General features: G+C 34.0%; 1 protein-coding gene across 1 annotated transcript; it reads left to right on the top strand.

Moving 5' to 3' along the window:
• Positions 1 to 7: 7 nt before the first annotated feature.
• On the top strand, positions 8 to 21,207 carry RMI1 (RecQ mediated genome instability 1). Its single transcript, XM_051966191.1, has 4 exons — positions 8 to 407; positions 9,370 to 9,453; positions 10,264 to 10,329; positions 14,743 to 21,207. The coding sequence occupies exon 4, from the start codon at positions 14,774 to 14,776 to the stop codon at positions 16,649 to 16,651; it is 1,878 nt and encodes a 625-aa protein (XP_051822151.1). The 5' UTR covers positions 8 to 407; positions 9,370 to 9,453; positions 10,264 to 10,329; positions 14,743 to 14,773; the 3' UTR covers positions 16,652 to 21,207.
• The last annotated feature ends 551 nt before the right edge of the window (positions 21,208 to 21,758 follow it).

Genomic DNA, 21,758 nt, shown 5'->3' with positions numbered 1-21,758 from the left:
CGCGCGGGGGTGGCAAAGGAACAGGGTGTAGGGGGAGGGGCGCCTCTGCCGCGTGAGCTTGCAATTTGGGGGAGTTACAGCCGGGGCGGTGGGGGAGGGGAGGAGAGATGGGATGGATGCGCGCGGGAGTGCTCGTTCGTTTGCTCGCTCCCGAGTGTGGCGGGTAGCGAGACGAATAGGGCGCGAAACGGGAAGAGAGAGGAAAAAAGGGGTTAGGGCGCGCGGGGCAGCGGCTAGTATTGTGGTTCGGTGCGGCTGGGAGACGTAAACCGAGCTACCGCCCGGGGTGTGGGGCAGCGCGACGGGTGGGCGGGGACGGCAGGGCCGAGGCCGAGGCTCCACTCTTCTCGCCTCGCTCTCTTCCCTTTCTTGCCTAGCTGGGGCCTCGGGCTGCGCAGTGGCGGAGGGTAAGTGTGCGCGCGAAGGGCCCGCACTGCCCGCCACTCCTGCTCGGGCAGCTCTGCCTTCGGGTCGGCGCGGGGGAGGGAGTCCTGGGTTCTGGGAGCTCTGAGCTCGGGGCCCATTTTGGGGAGAGGCCGCGGGGTGTGCCGGGCCCTGCCCTCGCCTCGCCCAAGTTAGAGAGGAAGCTGCCTCAGGCTTTGAAAAAACTGCTTATCCTTGCTAGAAAAGACCCCGAAAATTCGTTCACCTTTCTCGTGGCGTGTGCCCCGGGGCCGGGCGGGCCTCGAGCTGTAGGAGAGTCGTTCTTTGAGGGTGCTAGGCGGAAGAAGTCTCCTGTGCAGCTTGGACTCTGAACCTTGTTTGAGACCTGGAGCATTTTAAAGACATAAAATAAAATAACATGAGCACAAAGGAAATAAAAGGGAGTGAAAATACGCGTCATTTTTTCATGTCACCCCCAGTTCAGAATCCCTTGCCTTTAAAGGATGAGCTGAGCCCAAGGTACATTTACTGAAAGCCTTAGGAAACCTGACCTTTAATTTTTCTCACTATTCCTTGCAGGGAATGTCTCCGTGTGATTGTTGTAATGCTGCTTCAGTTTATTTTATTTTAACCATTTGCATTTAAGATGCAATTATGCACCTCTGTAATCATTTCCTGAGACACCGGGCCACCTTGGGAGTATGTTCTTGTTGAAGTTCCTACCTGGTCTTTATAATTCATTTTAACAAAATATTTTGGACACCAGTTATCCTGTTATAGTTCCCAAATTCTATCTTGTCTTACATGTGCGTGGCAAATATTTTTCTCAACTAATCATTTCAAATGTAATAAGATAGCTCAGGATGTAATAAAAACATGCTAACCAAATCTTATTTATGTTTTTTGACATAGTAATGTGCTGTAGAACTCCAATAAACTTTAACCTTTTAAATATTCTTCAATAGAATAAAAGCACACAGTGATTAAACCTCACAAAAAAAGGGGACAACTGTTAGGAATTCACATTTTAAATTAATTTTGCTTTTTCTCAAACCAGTGGACAGTGTGTTTTTGAGAATTTTAAGTGGGAAGCACTGCTTGGAACACTGGGCAAAAATATCTCATGTGCACCTAAATTGATGAAGGTTCAGTTTTGTATTTGTCTTGTAAACAAGGCAAACTTAATGTGATTAAAAAAGTGAAATTTCTAATCAATAGGCTGCTTTTCCCCTTATTGTTTTTGCCGCTCTAGTCTATCTTCTAAACATTTAACTGGTTGGACATTCTAACTTTATGACCCCCAAACATAAATATATGTATTGACTGGTGGTCTAATATAGATGGTCTGGTAAAGAGTCCTGGACCCAGATTTGGAAGACCAGGACATTGAACTTACCAGTGTGATTATAAGTTGTTGGTAATTGGCAAGTTCTCACTCCTCATTTCCTCATTGTAAAATGAGAATTTTTGGATTTCTTAATTCACAGGAGTGTTGTGAGGAAAACATTTTATAAACTGTAAGGCACTCTGATCTGGGTCCCTCCCATTTCCTACAATCTGTGATTCTATTGTATGAATAAATGTGAGTTAAAAAAAAAAAAAAAAAGCTGATGCCCCCATTTGATAAGAGTAGAATATCTTTAGTTGTAAATCTTGGACTTGGAGTTGGAAGACTTTAGTTTGAATCTCTGCCATGATACATTGGTCAGTTATATTATCACAGGCAAGTTCTTTAGCTCCTCTGAACGAAGTTTCTTAATTTGTAAAATGGGAGGAACAAAATATGTATTACAGTCTCTTAATGCTTCAAATCCTTTGTAAGCCTTCAGGTACTGTGTAAATATAGATGTTATTCTAGTAGTAGTGAAGGATTTCTGTAGATTTTATTGGTACACTTTAATTGACATGTGTATGTGTGTGTATGAGATTTTTTTTGGAAATGCATGCCAGATACCAACTACATTCTCTATCCTTGTTACCTTCATTTACCTTCATCTTTTACCTAGCTGGTAAAAAATGTGACAAAGGACAAGGTAAAGGAATCCATGATATTCGAAGAATTTTATGAAGCACTAAAATGCCAAGAAAATAGTGGTGGAAAAATGTATGACTAAATATTTAGTATTTGCTATAGATTAAAAATCATGCCATGTATTATGCAGAGATTATGTGATTTTGTGAGATTGTCTTTATCCTTGAGTAAACTGCCTATTTTAGCAAGATAAAATGTGAAATAAAGAAGGTAATTTGATTATTCATGGATGTTTGATACAGATTTTTAAGGTACAAATTATTATCCAGGTCTTTAGCCCTTTAGGCATGGGCCTGTACTTCTTGGTTAAGGTGGATATTGATATCAGAGGTTCAAACCTTGAGGAACTCACTTCTCTTTTCTAGGTCTGTTTTTTCTTTTGTTTGATAATGTAGTTGTACTAATTGGAAGGTCCTCTTCAGCTCAAATATTCTGTGGCTTTTTTTTTTTTTTTTTAATGAGTTATTCCTCAAAATACTACAAATAGGTGAGTGGTAGCCAGGAGAGACCTGAATTTGAATTCTGCCTCTAACTGAAGTACAGTTGCTTCATTTTGCAGATGAGAAAACTGAGACCCAGAGAAATGAAATTATTTGATCAGTCTTTTAATAAAAATAAATGCTAAACATAATTTGGTAGATTTTAAGAAGGTATAAACAAAACCCTGTTGGAAGAAATTAGATTTTGAATATTAATTTCAAATTATTATATTCTTCTATCCTTACGTCCTTTTCTCCTTATCCCAGCCTAAAATCAGAGATACTAGAAGGATCTGTTGCTGTTCTAGAAAGTAATTAGCTCTCTGATCTGTGGGCAAATAATTTCACTTCTCTGACACCTGAGTTCCTCTGGTACAAAAGGACTGAAGAGCTTTAGACTAGGAGATCAGGAAAGTACCTTCCAATTCTGAAATGCTGTGATTTTATTCCTTATGAAATACCATACTTTCACTGCATAGCTAGATATGTAAAGAAGGGGAAGAATATATAAAAAGAGTAGGGGAAAGGTTAGTAACTTGCAGTGTGAATAGTAACCAGTTTTTCTCCAATGTTCCTGCCTCTTTCCTAGCATTATTTTCACTTTTTTTGGTTTATTCTTTGCTTCAAGAGGCTTTTACCTTTTTCCTCAATCCTCATCTCTTAGGTTCAAGCATTTATTCCCAAAGCTGTGCATCATTGCTCACTCAAGGACTTCATTAATAATGTAGTGAACTCTATGTTATGATCACTTGATGGCTTTGGATCTTGAATGAATTGATGATGACTGACAAATAGTTCTACATGGTTGTGAGATTTTTCTGTAATAGAACAAGAGAAGATTGAAGTGTTTGCTTTGGGTGGGAACTATGTTTGGAAGAAAACAAAAAGAAATAAAGCTTATAGGAAAATATTTCTTAGCTATTAACTAAGTTGCTTTGATAATTTGATAATTTGGAATCATTGACCCATTGTGTCATTGGTACTAGGTTAAAGAAATTTATGCATAAGATTTTAGCCTCATAGTTTTTATTATGTTAAGCAGCTGCTACTTGATCACTGATAACTACATAATTACTGTCCAGCCTTAGCCACTTGATTCATAGTTGAGTATCTAAAATGATACAAGAAGCCAAAATAATTGCTTTAAAGTTTATATGCTAATACAAGAGATTACTTATATTGTAGAAATTCTAGTAGTAATTCTAGCAGTGTGCTTACTTAACTCATTCCTTACATTTAAGAGGTTAGAACTGCTGTTTGATGCAGTCATATTGTGCGTTTTGTGATGCAGTTATATACTAAGAATGTTCACTGCCAAGAGAGAATACAAAAGAACCAAAAATGCCTATCTACACCATTTTTTATATGGCAGATAAGACATTTATCTCACTCTCATGACTTAGTTCAGGTATCTTAATTGATGTTCATTGTAAACAACAAGTGTTTATTAAGTATCTGCTATGAGGTAGGCATTGTGGTAGGTTCTGGGAACACAAAGAAGAAATGAAAGTTCAGTTCCTAAAGGGCTTAAATTCTATTGATGGAAAACATGTACATGTAAGTATATACAAAACACATATGCAGTGTTAATTTGGAAGGGATAGAAAGCATTAGTAGCTGGGGGAATTAGGAAAGGCTTAAAGACCAATTCCTGAATTAATTAAAAGGTTAAATTATTATTTACATTATTTAAGAAGGCAGGGATGCTTTTAGTTTTTTAGACACATTTCTTTACAAATTATTAAGACAAAATTGTTTTGGGGTTAAGCTGTAAGCTTCAATTAATTTGGAAAATAAGAATCCTTCTATGGAATTACTTTTAATTTCTGGTGCTGAATGAATGAGGTATGATCGCACCTTCTATACTTTTACTTATTCTCAGCATCATTGAAGTTGATAGGAAGTAAATATTAATTTAAATTTTCAGGGGGTATGCGAAAAGATTATGGATAGATAAATTGTGCCTTTAAAGTTGGCTAGTGTTTTTACATAACAACATGACAAAGGATTATGTAGTACAGCTAAGATGATGTGCTGTTTTTTATTTTGAATAAGAATTGGGTTATGTAAAGCAAAATAAAAAATACCCCACTCTCCTTTAAGTTCAGGATGGCTAAAAGAGTTCATGGCTGAGAGGATTTTCCTGTTTTCTTTTATGTATCGAGATCCTTTTCTGTTTATTACTTTTGCTGGGAACCTTGAATTCAATGTAGAGTGCTTATTTATATGGGTTGCTATAATGCTTTTATTAGTATATACCACTGTTTTATCAGCTGAAAAAAAAAAAAAAAACCTAAACCCAGAGTATTCATAATAGTTTTTTTCAATTCTTTTCTTTTTGGTTAAGAATAGGTGACTCCATTCTCTTTTTCATTTGAATCTACTGACTACTGCCTATGTTTTGTTTTTTTTTCTTTTCAACCCATTGCCTCTACTGTTGTTGCAGAAAGAGAGAGTGTGAGGAAAGAGTCTAGGAAATTTTATGGAAGACTAGTTGATGTGAGAAAGCAGTTAAGGAAAGAATTTACCTATTTACTTTTCTTTGTCCCCAATTAGATTATACTTTCTTTTTTTTTTTTACCCCAACCCTCAGTTTTAGAATGGATCTTGGTCACCACTATAGTTATAAAATTATTTTATAATAATAAATTATATAATGATATTCTAATTCCTAATAAATCACATTAATTTCACTCAAATTATTAGATAACATTTTCCTCTTGATCTACCAATCAAATTCTGTCTTTTTGAATAGCATTATAGTATCTGAGTAGATAAAAGAAACTTCTTTTGTCTTAAAATAATGATGATTTTTAAAAAATGTCAATCTGATCTCAATTGAATCTTTTTTTTGTTAGTGGTCTTCTGGATTGGTGGTGCAAAAACTATTAGGGATCATTCAGTTATTAATCTCTTGATACCCTCAGGTTCTCATTATTTAGTCAAGGTGCTAATGGGAAACAACATGAACTTTGCAGAAGCTGTTAGTCTTCTTATGGCACTATCTTTGCATAAGTTAGCACTCTTTGTTTAAAAGAAACCAATTTGTGAAACTTCAAAAGGCAACACAACACTGAAAAAATATGTTCCAGTTGATTGAGATCACCTTATATGGCTTTCAGTTATGGTTTCAGCAGAAGGACAAAACAGCATCGATTTGTATGAACAGATTTGCTTTGAAACTAGCAAAACCTCACTGATAATATTTATAAATGTACTGTATTCCTACTTTGCAGTATAACGGACATTTGAATGGGATTTTGATTAAATTCCAGGATCCAGTAAAGCCTACATATATATAATGTTGTTATAGCAAACCTTGTTTATTTAAAAAAATTGTCTCAGTAGTATGATGATGACAGACAATAGAGAAATAAATACCTTGCTTTATGCAATAATGTTTCTGAAAAGTTATGTAAATGAAGTAATTTTAAATACCTAGAAAAGTTTTTTGATTTAAAGGATCCCTGGGATAAATTATTTTTTAAGCAGATAATTATTTTGAAATGTGATTTTGTGTGTGTATGTAAAAGGATTTTTATATATTGAATTTAATAGTCCAGGCTGTACCTGAACAAGAATCGTTTCTAAAACAGTAAACAGCAATCTATTACCTCCTGAAGTAGCCAGTTCCAATTTTGTGTAGCTCTAATGGTGAGGAAGTTTTTATCCTATATATCAAATTTAAAACTGCTTCTCTGCAAGTTCCATCCATTGTTCTTTATTTTTTATTTGCTACCTTTTTGTCAGTGGAACTGAGGAGTTAGGCTCAATTATTTCCATCTTCTTGGGCATCTTAAAAGAATTCCAGATTTTTTTGGGAAAACCAGTCTTAGTTACCTTTCTTTAATCTTTGTAATCTGTAGATTTGATAAAGCATGACATCATAGCTCTCATTTAAATCATACTGATAAAATGATAGCCACTCACCAAAGATTGGAGATACTCTACTAGAGACTTTCCTTGAAATTGAGCCAAACCTATTATTAATGACCATTCTTTGTATCTAGTCATTCAATTAATGCTGAATTAACTCTTTATTTGTTTGAAAGTGAGGATTGTTCTTTTTTTTTGGGGGGGGGAGCTTGGCACCCACAGTGTAGTTCCTTAATAAATGCTTAGTATTTGATTATCTAACCTATATGTCTCAGGATCTTGTCCATAAAAATAGCACGAAAGATTTTGTCAAATACTTTGTGAAAGTCTAGGTATGTTATATTTAAAGCAGTCTTTTAATAATTTGAATAAGTTATTCAAAAAAAAGGACACGGGGTTAGGCTAGCATGACCCATTTTTTTTTTTTTTGTATTAATCAGAATCTACTTTATTTACTTTGATACTCCCATTTCCAGTGCTTATTGTTTTTGTTGTTGTTGTTTTTTAATTATAGCTTTTTATTGACAAAACATATGCATGGATAATTTTTCAACATTGACCCTTGCAAAAACTTCTGTTCTAACTTTTCCCCTCCTTCCCTCCATCCCTCCATCCCTTCTCCTAGATAGCAGGTAGTCCCATGCATGTTAAATATGTTAAAGTATATATTAAATATAACATATATACAGTTGTCTTGTACACAAGAAAAATCGGATTTAGAAAGAAAGTAAAAATAACCTGGGTAGAAAAACAAAAATGCAAGCAAACAATAATAGAAAGAGTGTGAATGCTTTGTGGTGGTCCACACTCATTTCCCAGTGTTCTTTTGCTGGGTGTAGCTGGTTCTGTTCATTACTGATCAATTGGAACTGAATTGGATCCTCTCATTGCCTAAGATAGCCACTTCCATCAGAATTGATCCTCATATAGTATTATTGTTGAAATGTATAATGATCTCCTGGTTCTGCTCATTTCACTTAGCATCAGTTCATGTAAGTCTCTCCAAGCCTCTCTGAAATCATCCTGCTGGTCATTTCTTATAGAACAATAATATTCTATAACATTCATATACCATAATTTACTCAGCCATTCTCCAATTGATGGGCATCCATTCAATTTCCAGTTTCTAGCCACTACGAAAAGGACTGCCACAAACATTTTTGCACATACAAGTCCCTTTCCCTTCTTTAATATCTCTTTGGTATGTAAGCCCAGTCGTAACACTGTTGGATCAAAGGATATGCACAGTTTGACAGCTTTTTGAGCATAGTTCCAAATTGCTCTCCAGAATGGCTGGATCTGTTATCTACCAACTCCACTAACAATGCACAGTATCCCACTTTCTCCACATTCCCTCCAACATTGGTCACTATCTTTTCCTGTTTCTTTAGCCAATCTGAGAGGTGTATAGTGGGATCTCAGTTGTCTTAATTAGCATGACCCATTTTTAACAAAGATATGCTAGCTTTTAGTGATCTTGCTTTTATTTCTAAAGGTTCACAGGACATCACTATTAATAATGTTGTGGAATTTTGTCTATGCAATTGAAGTCACATCTTTAAAATAAGTAATAAGCAAATGAGGTTAGAGATTTCATTATTAAAATTTTTAAGTTTATTTATAACTTGGAGCTTATTTTCCTGTAGAAATAAAGGGGAAGTTACCAGGCACATTTCTAAAAGTCTCATTAAACCATAATATAGCTGGTTATATGGAATCAAATCACCATTTGTAGTAGAAGTTCTTAGCGTTGCATCCCATGAACTTGTTTCTTAAAATGTTTTTTGTTAACTGAATTTCAGTATAATTGGTTTCCTTTGTAATTCTATTCTATTTTATGCCTTTAAAAATGCTATTCTAAGAAGAGATTCATGGACTTGACCAGATTGCCAGAGAGGTCCATAACACAAAGTTAAAAACCCTTAATTTATAAGCATTATTTCCATGACAAAGTACATTTTAAATTCTACTAAGTATGTGTTCTGCCACCCTCAGCTCTTATTCTCCCTTTTCCATTTTGACCTGGCTTCAAGGAAATGAGGACTTGTGGCTATTATTCTTGATGTAACCTTACATTTAGTCTTAGCTTAGGTTGGGAAGATGTTGATGGGTTGTGATCTTCAGGGAGTGAAGAGGAAAAAGAATTCCAATGGGGAATTTGGAAGTAGTTTTTTGTGTATGCTGGCTATTTAAAAACTTGAATGTTGATAAATAACAATTACATACCCCCTTTCCCCAGTGTGGTAAAGTGAAAGCTGTTGTTGATTTATGTCCAACTCCTGAACCCTTTTTTGAGGGGTGGGAAAGTGTTTCTTGATAAAGATACTAGAATGTTTGCCATTTTCTTCCCCAATGGATTAAGGCAAACAGGTTATATGACTTGCCCAGGGTCACACAGCTAGAGTAAGTATTTGGGGGCAAGATTTGAATTTTAGGTCTTCCTGATTCCTCTTGAGTCACCAAGCTACAGAGGACTGCAAATCCATAGGCTGCTTTTGTCATTTACTGGTCTGTGGCATTAAGGATGTTGAAATCTGTGTGCTAGTTTTTTGATGTGTCAAATAAGAATTGTAATACCAGCCCTGCCTACCTTTACAGGTTTGTCCTAAGGATCCACTTCATCTCAATAAATAAATTATATATTAAATAGAAATTTACTCTGAAGGTCAAAAGTTTCCAGAGGTAAGATGCTACTTTACATTTCTCTATCAAACTTTGGATAATTTTTTCTTACTAGATGATCTTTATCCCCAGTTATGCTTGTTTTTGTCTCAAAGCTTAATCTGATCAATCTTTTCATCTCTTTACCCCCACCTACCTCCCACCCCATTTTCCTTCTTTTTCCTTTTCAACAGTAGTATTTATCAAGTAGAGAACAGGTCTGGGTAGAAAATAGCCCATAGTTGAGAGCCATTAAAGTATCTCTTGGTGATATGTAGGATAATAAAAATGATATAAAAGGCTTGATTATGGTTGTCACATGTGAGATTGATCAGTTTGCCTTTTTGCCATTGTTGCTGAAAGTATACTCTTGACAGATTAGATTATGTACTTCACAGTTCTTATTAAGGCTTGACTCTAGTGTGGCAGATTACATCAAGCCTAAAAGATACCAGGTAGTAGAGAAGTAAAAGTGTTGACAGATACTGAAAAAGTCACCTGAAACACTTAATATTATGAGACAGTTTCATTAAGGGCAAGGGCTTTTCTCTTTGTATCTTCTATACCCAGCACACAATGCCATATACCTAGTAGGCATTTAATAAATAGATACTGTTTAATTGAATTGCTTATTCATAGTTGATCACTGATGTACTTAAGGAAAGAAAAATGTTTGCAGACTGATGTTTGAATTTGGACTCTACTACTTAACTAGCTCTGTGATCTTGACTCTATAGGCCTCCATTTTATGAAAAGAAGTTGCAATTGGGCTAGATGTTCTCTAAAGCTCTTCTACCTTTAACGTTAGTTTTTCTTATTTTATCAATTTAGGTTTGAACTGAAATTTGGATACAATGTTACAGTAGATATTGTTGATGGCATCTTAGTCACAAGCAGGTAAGGCTCATATTTTGATAGAAGTAATGGATTTATAATTATCAATATTCTAGTAGTAATATTTTATTATAAAAATATGCCTCTGTTAATATACCTCATAAGTAGAGGTGGGTACTTCTTTTAGATTATAAAATTAAAATAAAATTTTTCAGGAAATAAGATGGCAAAGGACAAAGTTTGTATCTTTCTAACTAATTTCCCTTTAGTTCACCTTGATTTTTAATTTCATATGTCGTTTCTAGTTCTATGTTATTCTAGCCCAAACTAAAAGTATCTTGTTTTAATCAAAAACCTTTGTACTGGCTCTCTCAGGTGAACTGGTTTGGCTTCAAAGGCTGCCTCCTACATATGTTTTAGCCTTAAATGCCTCAGCTGTTGTGTTGTGGGTCTTTTCTTCAGTGGAAAGATTCTCAATATCTGATAGTTCTTTGCTTTTCTTCCTGATCATTTGGGAATGGGAGAATGAAGGTTTTATAGAACTCATAACTCTTGGCCTCATTTCTCCTCCCTTTCCCTCTCCACTTATGTTGATGTTTATTTTTCTTTTATTTTTCAAATTGAGAGCTGATCAAATTAATGTTATTCATTACCTGATTGAGTCAAGTCATCAATCATTTATTAAGCACTAACTGTATGTTAGGCACATGCTAAGTAAGCCTGTGATACAAAGAAAGCAATCTCTGTTCTCAAGGGGTTCCTTTTCTAAAAGAGGAGTAGGCATGCAAACAACTTATGTACAAATAAGATTTATACTGGATAAATTGGAAATAGGCATTAGCATTAAGGGAGATTTGGAGAGGCCATCCTGTGGAAGGTGAAGTTTTAGCTGGGATTTTAAGGGAGTCAGGAAGTTGAGATGAGGAAGAAGAGTGCTCTCAGTTGAGTTGCTGTAAGAGTATGTAACAATCAACAACTTTTTGAAATGAACTCAGAAAATCATCCATCTTTTAAATATACGCAAAATTTTGAGAATTTTTATGGAAAGATTGAAACTTTTATCCCAGAGACTGGTTATTTACACACATGATTGTATTAAGGCAAGTCTGAGTTCACTGTATTATACTTGTAGAATCTGTGATTTGTCTTAATTATTAAGATTACAAAATTGTAGGAAAATACTGGGAATAAAGGCAGTTTTACAGTAGGTCTTCAGTTAGTGGTTCTCAAGCTTTTTTTGTTCATTGCATAATATTCTTTTCATGAAGGCTGTGGGAGAGTGGGGCATATGTTAAATTCCATAGAATTGGTTTCATGTCCCATTTCACTTGTAAATTCCATAGTCTTAAGGCAAATATGATGAAATTGTGGGATACACCCTTAGAACTTTTATACTAAGTGAATAAAAAGCTCTCAATCAAGATTTAGGGTACAATTTAACTTCTTCCTCAAGTTTTCTTTTAAATTTTAAGTAAAGTTGGGTGGCAAATGAAACATGGCTAGCTTAAACATTTGGGTAGAAAATTATATGACAGAACAATCTTAAAACATATACCACAAACATAGTATTTAGCATTCACCTCAGAGGCATGGAAGCTTTAAAAGCATCTTTTAATCCTCATTAGTTAAAAAGGAGTAGGTGGTATCCTATTTTGCCCATGAGGAAGTATCTGTAGCAAAAGTTTTTGGTTTTGTTGATCTTTTGTGAAAGATATTTTATCTAGAAAAACCTTATAAAAATAAAAACACCAGGTTAACTTGTTCCTTTATTGATTTATTTAAGGAACTATTTGTTGACAGATCAGGAGAGTGTGAATTTCTCTTAGCAAGGCCTGCTGGTTTGACTCTATAACTGAATAGGAGTCCTTCCTACCTCCTAAATTCAGTGCTAGTAGACCCATCAGTATAAAGAACTTAATTTTTCTCCTTGAGAAATTGTGCTTTCTATAAAATTAATTGTGTCTATGGTTTGGAAGTTTCTGAAAGGTATTTACTTGTTAATCAGTTTTCAAATCTGAAAATTTAGATTTATTCCTAATCAATTTGATTAATCCCTTTTAATGGGAATATATTAATATAACTATGCTTATAGAGAATCTAATTCACCTATGCTGTTACAAAATCATCTTTTGAAGAAATTATAAGGAAAAGATACCTCAAAATACACCATTCTTAGGGTTCTTCCTCTCCTTTACTTGAGATGTTTATAATATGGTAATCTCTACTTTGCTTCCTTTCCCCCATCCCACAACTCAGTGATTTTTACCTTAAGTTACTTTGTTGTTATTTTAATAACAATGATAATGATAGCTGGCATTTATGTAGCATTTTAAGGTATAGGAAGTTGTTCATAAATATCTCATTTTATTCTCACCAGAACTCTGGGCAGAGAGTGCTATTATTATCCCCATATTATAATGGAGTAAACTAAAGCAGAGTAACTTGTCTAGGAAATTCTTTTTAGTTTTATTTCAGTTCTGTTAAGTTAATGGGAGATACTTTTATTCTTATTCCTTGGAATTTTACTGAGTTTTTTTGTTACTGAAATGCGCAGTGCGGAAGTACCTTATTTGGCTTGGAAGCAATGATAAAGGCCATTTGAGCTGGATTAAGCCTGTGGTTGTATCTTACTTCTTATCTTTGTACCTTTTTTCATAACGAGTCTTAATAATAGTTTAATTGAATTAAACTGATTTCCATAGACATTTTTGAAGGCAGGGAGACTAATTAGAAGGCTATTATAATAAGAGCTTGAATTAGGGTGATTTTTTTATGAGAGTAGGGTTACTAAGTGGCATAGTAGATAGGGTACTAGATCTGAAAGTCAGGAAATCTCATCTTCCTAAATTCAAATCTGGCTCAGACACTTACTAGCTGTATGACTCTGGGTAAATCATTTAACCCTGTTTGCCTCAGTTTCTCATGTGCAAAATGAGCTGGGGAAGGAAATGGCAAACAACTTGGTTGTCTTTGCCAAGAAAACCCCAAGTGGGACCACTAACAAAAACTATGAAAGTAAAGATGATATATTCAAAAAATGTTACACTTTAGGATAATAAAATCTTGACAGCTGCTTACAGAGATTCTTGTTGAGGTACATGGTGTTTTCTTCAGCTGCTTTTTAGAAAGCAATTCAACAAATATTAAAAGTAGATAGCTTTGTTATGGCACTAGCAAGATTAGGATATACCACTGGTGTGTAGAATCATGCTAATTTTAAGTTCAACAATTCTGGAATAGCAACAATATATTCTGTTCTTGACTAAGAGGTGACATAAATTATGAAGCTCTTTATATCCTGGCCTTTGCTATGGGTAGTGATTGGTCATTTTGATACTGTGGCTCCTTATAGATCTCCTTTTTTTCCATCCCTCCCTCTCTAGTCCAATTCACTAACATCTACTACACCCAGAAGTTTAGGAGAATAGTTGTTTCTGTAATTATATATCTTAATCTTATCCTCATAGTTATTTCTGAACAGCAAAAGATGAGAAATAACTTGGATAAATAAATTCCTAGTGGATATATTAAAAACATATAAATCATAGCTGAAAGCCTTGTTACACATGAAGAAGGTAGTAAGTTTTTGTGCAGAAGACTAGGACTCTGTTTTGTGCTAGTGATTTGCTCTGTCAGCAGTAAAAAAAAAACTGATACACTCCTCTTCTTTAGGATGATTGTAAATTTGAAAAAATGCTTTTAGATCAGTTTCTTGAGTTCAGCTTGCAATTACTGTATTTTATTTTATTTATTATTTTTTTAATTTTATTTAATAATAATTTTGTATTGACAGAATCCATGCCAGGATAATTTTTATACAACATTATCCCTTGCAATCGCTTATGTTTCTTTTTTTCCCCTCCCTCCCTCCACCCCTCCCCCCAAGATGGCAAGCAGTCCTATATATGTTAAATATGTTGCAGTATATCCTAGATACAAACTGTATTTTATTCTTGCAGTATTGTTTTGATGCTAAATATTATAAATCTAGTGATTCAGTTTTTAATTTTAGCATTGTTTCAAGAGATCTGCATTTTATAAGTATTTTTCTTATTTATTTTATCTACACCTTCTTTTTTCTTTGTTACACTCATTTCCTCATACCTTCCGTATCCAACTTCTTCCTCTAACCAAACTGAAATCAAACATTTCCTTATAATAAATAAAAATCATTTGAAAAAATGACTGCATCTGATAGCTCTGAAGCATTCCACATTGGCAGTCCACTCTAATGGGAGGAGGAAAGTATATTTCAGCATCTGTTCTCTGATATAGGAGACTTGCATTTTAGATGATTGAAGTCTGATTACTTTTCTGTTGTTTGAATTATAAATATGTGGAAAGTCAAGAAAATTCAACATACTGAACAAAGTATGTTATTTAAAATTATTTGGGTTTAGAATCTGTTTGACTGAAATGTGCAACCTACGGAATGGAAGTAATCTATTTTGATTAGAATTTTTTTTTTCTTTTCAGGACATTGAGGCAGGACATTAATTAAAAAAAAATGAATATGTCTAGTATTGCATTAAGAGTGGAAACTTGGCTTTCTTCTGCATGGCATATTAAAGTACCCATGACATGGCTGGAAGCTTGTATTACTTGGATTCAAGAAGAAAATAATGATGTGAGTTTGACTCAGGCTCAAATGAATAAGCAAGTGTTTGACCAGTGGCTTCTTACTGATCTAAGAGATTTGGAATATCCTATTTTACCTGATAAGATTTTGGAAGTTCCAAAAGGAGAGCTAAGTGGTTTTTATTCTTTGCAGATTAATTCATTGGTTGATGTTAGTCAGCCTGTGTATTCCCAGTTGCAAAAGTTGAGAGGACTGAACAGGTCAAATGATCAAGTAACAGCTGAAACACAAATATCCTTAAAGCCTTGGGAAGCAAATCCTACACGAATGCTAATGTTGCAGATAACTGATGGTGTTAGGCAAATACAGGGCATGGAATATCAACCCATTCCAGCTCTTCATCAAGCTATTCTTCCAGGTACAAAAATTCTTATTCATGGAAAAGTTTCTTACCGTCTTGGTGTTCTTCTCTTGAAACCAGAAAATGTGAAGGTGTTAGGGGGTGAAGTGGATGCTCTTGTTGAAGAACATGCCCAAGAAAGAATACTTGCAAGACTAATTGGAGAGCCTGATTCTTTAACTTCAACCAGATCAAATCATAGTCAGTGCATTCCTGTTCTTGCAGATGGACTAGAATCAGCATTAGAACCTTCAGATGAAGAACTTCTAGCAAGCCTTGATGAAAATGAGTCAATAGTGGTCAGTAATGACACTCATTTAGAAAGTGGCTATTTTAGCAGAAGTTGTATTTCAGACTCTATCAGCAATGTGATTTCTAGCTCAGGACTTTCTAGCATTACACCAAGAAAAGAAGAAAACTTAGCAAATCCTTTTGTGAATTTCACTGAAGGGGATTTAGATGATTTTTCACTAGAGGATGTCTTGTTTTTAGAGGAAACTGTTCAGAAGGAACTTCAGGAGACAGAAGAAAGGAATTCATTGATATTGAACAGAGGCAGTGACAAAAATATAAAGAGACATTCACAGAAACCTAATATTTCAGATGATTTTTCTCTGGTTAATATAAATGAAAAAAATGTTCAGAATCAAAAGATCTTATTTGAACAAATAACCAGTAAAGACAAATCTTCTAGTTATCTCTCCATGAGAGATCAAAATCCTAGCAATATTTTGTCATTTGAAAATAATGCACACCTGCCCCAGGATTTCATAGTTAAACATAAAAGCTCAGAGATATGTGAAAAAATTAATCCCCTCCTTGGCAGTTCAGAGAACTATATGCTAAATGATAAAACATTAAAAGCAGAACTAGTTAATGAACCAAAACTAATTTCAGAAATCAGTAATGAAAGCAGTTATATACATCCTAGTTCTTTAATATCATCAGAGAACAACATGGATCGAATTTCTATTGCTGTCAGTTTGGATTCCCCACCTTTTACTTATATTTCTGTCCTGTTATCTAGAAGTTTAAATGAAGTAACAACTGTGAAAGTCAAAGCTTTTATTGTAACCTTAACTGGAAATCTCTCAGGTTGTGGAGGCTTTTGGAGTATAACTGCAAAAATTTCTGATGGTACTGCTTATCTAGATGTGACTTTTGCAGATGAAATACTAACAAATATGATTGGGTTTTCAGTATCAGAAATGAAACAGTTAAAAAAAGATGTTTTTAAGCATAAAAGAATCCAGGAAGGTTTGCAAAAATGTCAGAGAGCTCTAATAGACTTGTGCTGTCTGATGACCATTACATTTAATCCTTCTTTGTCTAAAGGCATAGTGTCAGTTCTGCAAGATGTAAATATAGAAGATCTGCAAAACTTAAAGAGACGTTTGAATAAATAACATCAGTTTTGAATAAATGACTTACCAAAGCAGTAATAGAAAATAATTGAAAACTCACAAATTTTCAGGATTTGATCTAAAAACCAAATGTTAACATTTTAGATGTTTTCTTTTATTTCATTTTGGGGATAAAAGGAATAAAAATCTAAAATTAAATTTGATATAATTATCCCCTCCAAAACCTCTGTTTTAATTTTTTTTTTTTGGGGGGGGAAGACACCTCTCTGAAAGAATGTTAACATTTAGATAAGAAACTGGTTTTTGTTATCCATCCCTTCTGAAGATCATTCCTAATTTGTCTCCAGAATGATTTCTAAAGTGTTATATTATTGTCCAGTGCTGGGTTATATTAATAAAAATTGATAATCATAAAACATTTGAATTTTAAAATTTCTAAACAAATAATTTGTATATTTTTTAAAAATTGTTGTAATCTCAGAGGACCAAATGTTGGTTTTCAGATTCAAGTTACTCTTTTGATTTTTAGTTTGCTGGTACTTGTTTTTGTGATATGAAACATAAACTTTCCAATGTTGTATATGAAAAAGAGTAAATTATTACAAAAAGATTTGTTTTGATAGGTATTTTATTTTCAAATGGTACTGAAAAGTTAATATCCAAGTTCAAGGATTGTTGGCATGTTTGGATAAAAATAAACTTTTTAATCTTTGTTTATAGGTAGTGCTAACTAAACTGAAAATTATAAAAGTACACATGAATTTGAGTTTTTTTTTACCTTTTTAGTTTGCTATGATAACTTTTGTTTTTAAAAGAAAAATAATCTTTAGAAAAATTTTAGATTAACTCTATATAAGAAATAAATAAAACCAATTTCTTTTTATTTTTTTAATGGGAATAAAATTTTAACAGTGAACTTCTTAACAGGTCATTTTTACTTTCTGGCTTAATTAAATTTGTATTAACCAATATATCATGATTAATAGTGTTGATCTACAATACAATTCTGTTGGTTCCTAACTTTATAGTAATCACTATTGGTGGCTTCTAGAGTGAGCTGCTGAGAGTGCTTTAGGAAAAAACCACTTTCTGGTGCTGAATTTTGTTCCAGTAAGTTAAATTTGACTATGCAATGATTTAGCACAACTCTTGACCAATTAAGTAGACATTGTGTCTCCTATAAGTAGTTTGTTGTGCTAGGTGTTGGGAGAGAGAGGAAATAAAAATAAAGTTGGAATCTCAGACATTATCTAATCCTACACTCTGATTTTTCAGATGAGGAAGCTGAAGCCCAGAGAGATTAGGTAATTGAATTGTTCATGATTATATAGGTAGTAAGTGACAATTGGGTTTGAAACCCAAGTCCTTTGAGTACAAGTCACTCTGAACCATACTATCCCTATCTCTTTAAAGAAGTTTATAACCTAGTGGAGGTGATAAATATACATAGTGGTTGTCAACTTATAACGTGACCAGTAGTTATATTACCAAATAAACTTGCTGTCTTTTAACAAATTTCAACAATTTCCTTTGGCATACAGATATGTTTTGGGAACCCCTCTTCTTTTTTGCCTGACTTACAGTATGTATTACAACATGTAATAAAAAACAAAAAAGTTGTGTTGCACTTTATATTTAGTATATATATTCCTGCAATCTGTATATAAAGTCTTTTATAAGTAAAAAAAAAAAATTTAATGAATCGAGAGAGTGCCACTGACGTGAAGAACAATGTACTCCTATAAAAATTTCAAGTTTTTACCTTTTGATGTGATTAAATATGTCACCATAATTTTTAGTCCTAGATGGGAGCACTATTCCCTTTCCGATCTCTAACGGGGATCTTGAGATAGACAAGACAGAAGATAACTTAGGAGAAGAATACAAAGGAGGAGGAGAATAATGAGATTTTAAAAATAAAGTTATTGCTGCCTAGAAAATGCTTTTTGTATAGAATACAAAATATGAAACTTAATTGAAATAAAGTTGCATAATAGTTAGGCATATTTTATCTCCAGGGACTCATGCTGAATATGTACCTTCACTACACATTGTCAGTTTTTTAGTATGCCCAATATATTTAAATTCGCTTGGAATTCACTTCTTCCCCTAAATTGCTATCATATGTATATATGATTCTATGTAATCAATCTTCTGCTGGTTGGTTTCCCTTTTCTATTTTGATCCTCCGAAGAGCTTCCAAAGTGGTCTGTTCATATCACTCTACTCAATAAACCACAGTGACTCCCTACTGTTCTTTGCCCACTTATGCCTCAGTTTACTTTAAAGCCTAGCTCAAATATCACTTCTTGTTAGACTGTATCTGACTCTCTTACATAACCCATTCCAATATTAGATACTCTCTACTTCTATATTTCTTGGTATAGACTCCAGGTCCTGAGGGATTTAATTTAGTCACATATTTCTTGAAGTATTAAAAACAATTTCTCTAGAAAAACAATGGGACATAGTAAACAGTTGACCTTGAAGCCTTAAGCAACTGGGTTTAAACTGCTTCCCTCCCCATCCCACCCCCAATATCATATTGGCTGATTTGCTTTGGTAAGAAGGATTTTCCTCATCTTGGATGAGGTCATAGGTCCCTATATTATGTCTTACTCAACAAGCATTTATTAAGTATCTGATGTCTTTTAGGCACTGCCAAGTGCTGAGGATATAGACAACAGACCCTACTTTTTTTTTTAATAGCTTTTTATTTACAAGATATATGCATAGGTAATTTTTCAGCATTGACAGTTGCAAATCCTTCTGTTCCAACTTTTTCCTTTCTTCCCCCAGATGGCAGGTTGACCAATACATGTTAAATATGTGTTAAATGAAATATATGTATACATCAGACCCTACTTTCAGAGACTGAAATCTAGCTGGAGACAACATGTAAAGAGTTATTTACTTACAAAAAAAAGTTTTATATACAAAAGAGATTTTTAAATTGGAGATAATCTCAGAGGACAAGTAACATTAAGGAGGATATTGAAAGACTCAGAAGATGGGACTCTTCTTGACGTTCAAAGGAAGCCTGGGAAAACAGGAGGTGGAGATGAGGAGGAAGAATTTCAGGCTTAACAAAGATCCTGTATTTGAGAGATGGAGTACCTTGTGGAAAGATCAAGTTCTGTATCATTGGATGATGATATATATGAAAGGGGCTAGGGTGTATGAAGACTGGAAAGGAGGGGATCTATGTAATAATTACTAATACTTCAGAAATACAGTGGAATTCACTCTACTCTTTCCCCAAAAAAGATTGTAGTATATAATATAATAGATGGTCTTTGAAACTAAAAAGCATATGTGCCTTAGATAAGTGTTTTAAATGTTCCACACTTCCTATAAAATAGTTCTTATACTTCTACTTGAATTAATGACCTAAAAAGATTGTGTACATGAAAGAAACCTAATTTTTTATATGAAAGTTACTTATTTTAATTATGTTATGGATTATCCACACTAATGAACATTCTCTCAATTAATGCAAGTGGGCAGAAAAATAGACCTATATATGGACCACTATTTTGGGAAAGTTAATCCTAGAGGGTTAGCCAAGACCCAAGTGACCTGCAACTAAGCAATAGGAATTAAAACAGTTCTGAGTCCTGTGTTGAATTATCCCCAAGGTGTGAATAATCTTTGAAGATAATTGATAGTTTATTGCAGAAGAATAAGCTATAATAAAGAATTAAAGAACCAAAAATTAATGGAATTGAGCTGTTCTAATGAGCAAAACAAGCAGCATTTAATTGTAGGTATCAACCACACCTTCTTTGACTAGTATTTTGTACTATATCTAATAGAAGAAAAGTAGCTTGGGGAAGTGGCCAGGAGGCTGGCTTCAGAGTTAACATCCAAATTCAACTAAGTAAAGAAAGTTATCCTCTGTTACAGACTTGGAGATCCCAGGTTTCTTCCTTGTCTTGGAGAATTATAGAAGTAGGGATTAATTTGGAAACCTTGCTAAGCCTTATAAGCTACCTTATAAGCTTTTGTCAATCTTCTTTGGCTTCTAAGAAAGTAAAATTGAAACATACTTATAAAAAAGTATTGCATTTGCCTGATTTCTGGACCTCAATGGGGGAATCTCACAATTTTACTAAGTTTCTAATTATATGCATTGTGATATACCCATAAGCAAAGAATTATTCTCTTTTAAATTTGTTCATAAGATTTTTGAGTTCCAAATTCTTTCCCTTCTCTCTTCATTGAAAAAGCCATCAATATGCTAACTTGTATATGTGAAATCATGCAAAACGTCTCCATATTAACCATGTTGCAAAAAAAAAAAAAAAAAAAAAAGGAAGAAACAAAGTGGAAAGAAATGTTTAAATATGCAATCAAAGTTCATCAGTTCTTTCTCTGGAGGTAGATAAGCATTTTTGATGGATCTTTTGTATTTGTCTGGGATCATTGTCTAAATCTTTCACAGTTAACTATCATTACAATCATTTAAGTCTTCCCATCCAACTCATCATTTCTTATAATACAATAACATTCCATCACAATCATATGTTCAACTATTCCCTAATTGATGGGCATCCCCTCAACTTCCAATTCTTTGCTATTAAAAACATTTATAAATATTCTTGTATATGTAGATTCTTTTCTCTTTTCGTTGATTTCTTTGGGATACAGACCCAGTAATAGTATGGCTGAATAGATTATGTAGAGTTTTATGGCCTTTTAAATATACTTCCAAATTGTTCTCCAGAATGGTTAGACCTGTTCACAGCTACATCAATGGTGTATTAATGTTCTATCTCCTCTAGCATTTGCCATTTTCCTTTTCTGTCATATTAACTAATCTGATAGGTATGAGGTTGTACATGAGAGTTGTTTTAATTTGCATTTCTCTAATTAATAGTGATTGAGAGCAGTAAAGAATTGTGTTCCAACATCATCTGTGATAACCTGACTTAAAATGATCATCGTCTTATTCTATAATCAAATTGAAAGACCATTCTCCTCCAATAAAAATATATATCCTCAGACCCCTAAGAGTTTTTGCATTAGTTATGAACTCTGTAGATCATGCTGTAGGCAAGTGACAGGAAGAAGCACTGGTATAAGACCACTTGTGGGATGAGTGACATAGGAAAATAGCTTATGACCCTGGATTCAGATTCAATACCTT

The sequence above is a fragment of the Antechinus flavipes genome, chromosome 1, assembly GCF_016432865.1.
Source record: "Antechinus flavipes isolate AdamAnt ecotype Samford, QLD, Australia chromosome 1, AdamAnt_v2, whole genome shotgun sequence".
NCBI classification, from domain to species: domain Eukaryota; kingdom Metazoa; phylum Chordata; class Mammalia; order Dasyuromorphia; family Dasyuridae; genus Antechinus; species Antechinus flavipes.
Note: the sequence above shows the minus strand (reverse complement) of the source record. Positions and strands in the feature narration are given on the sequence as shown.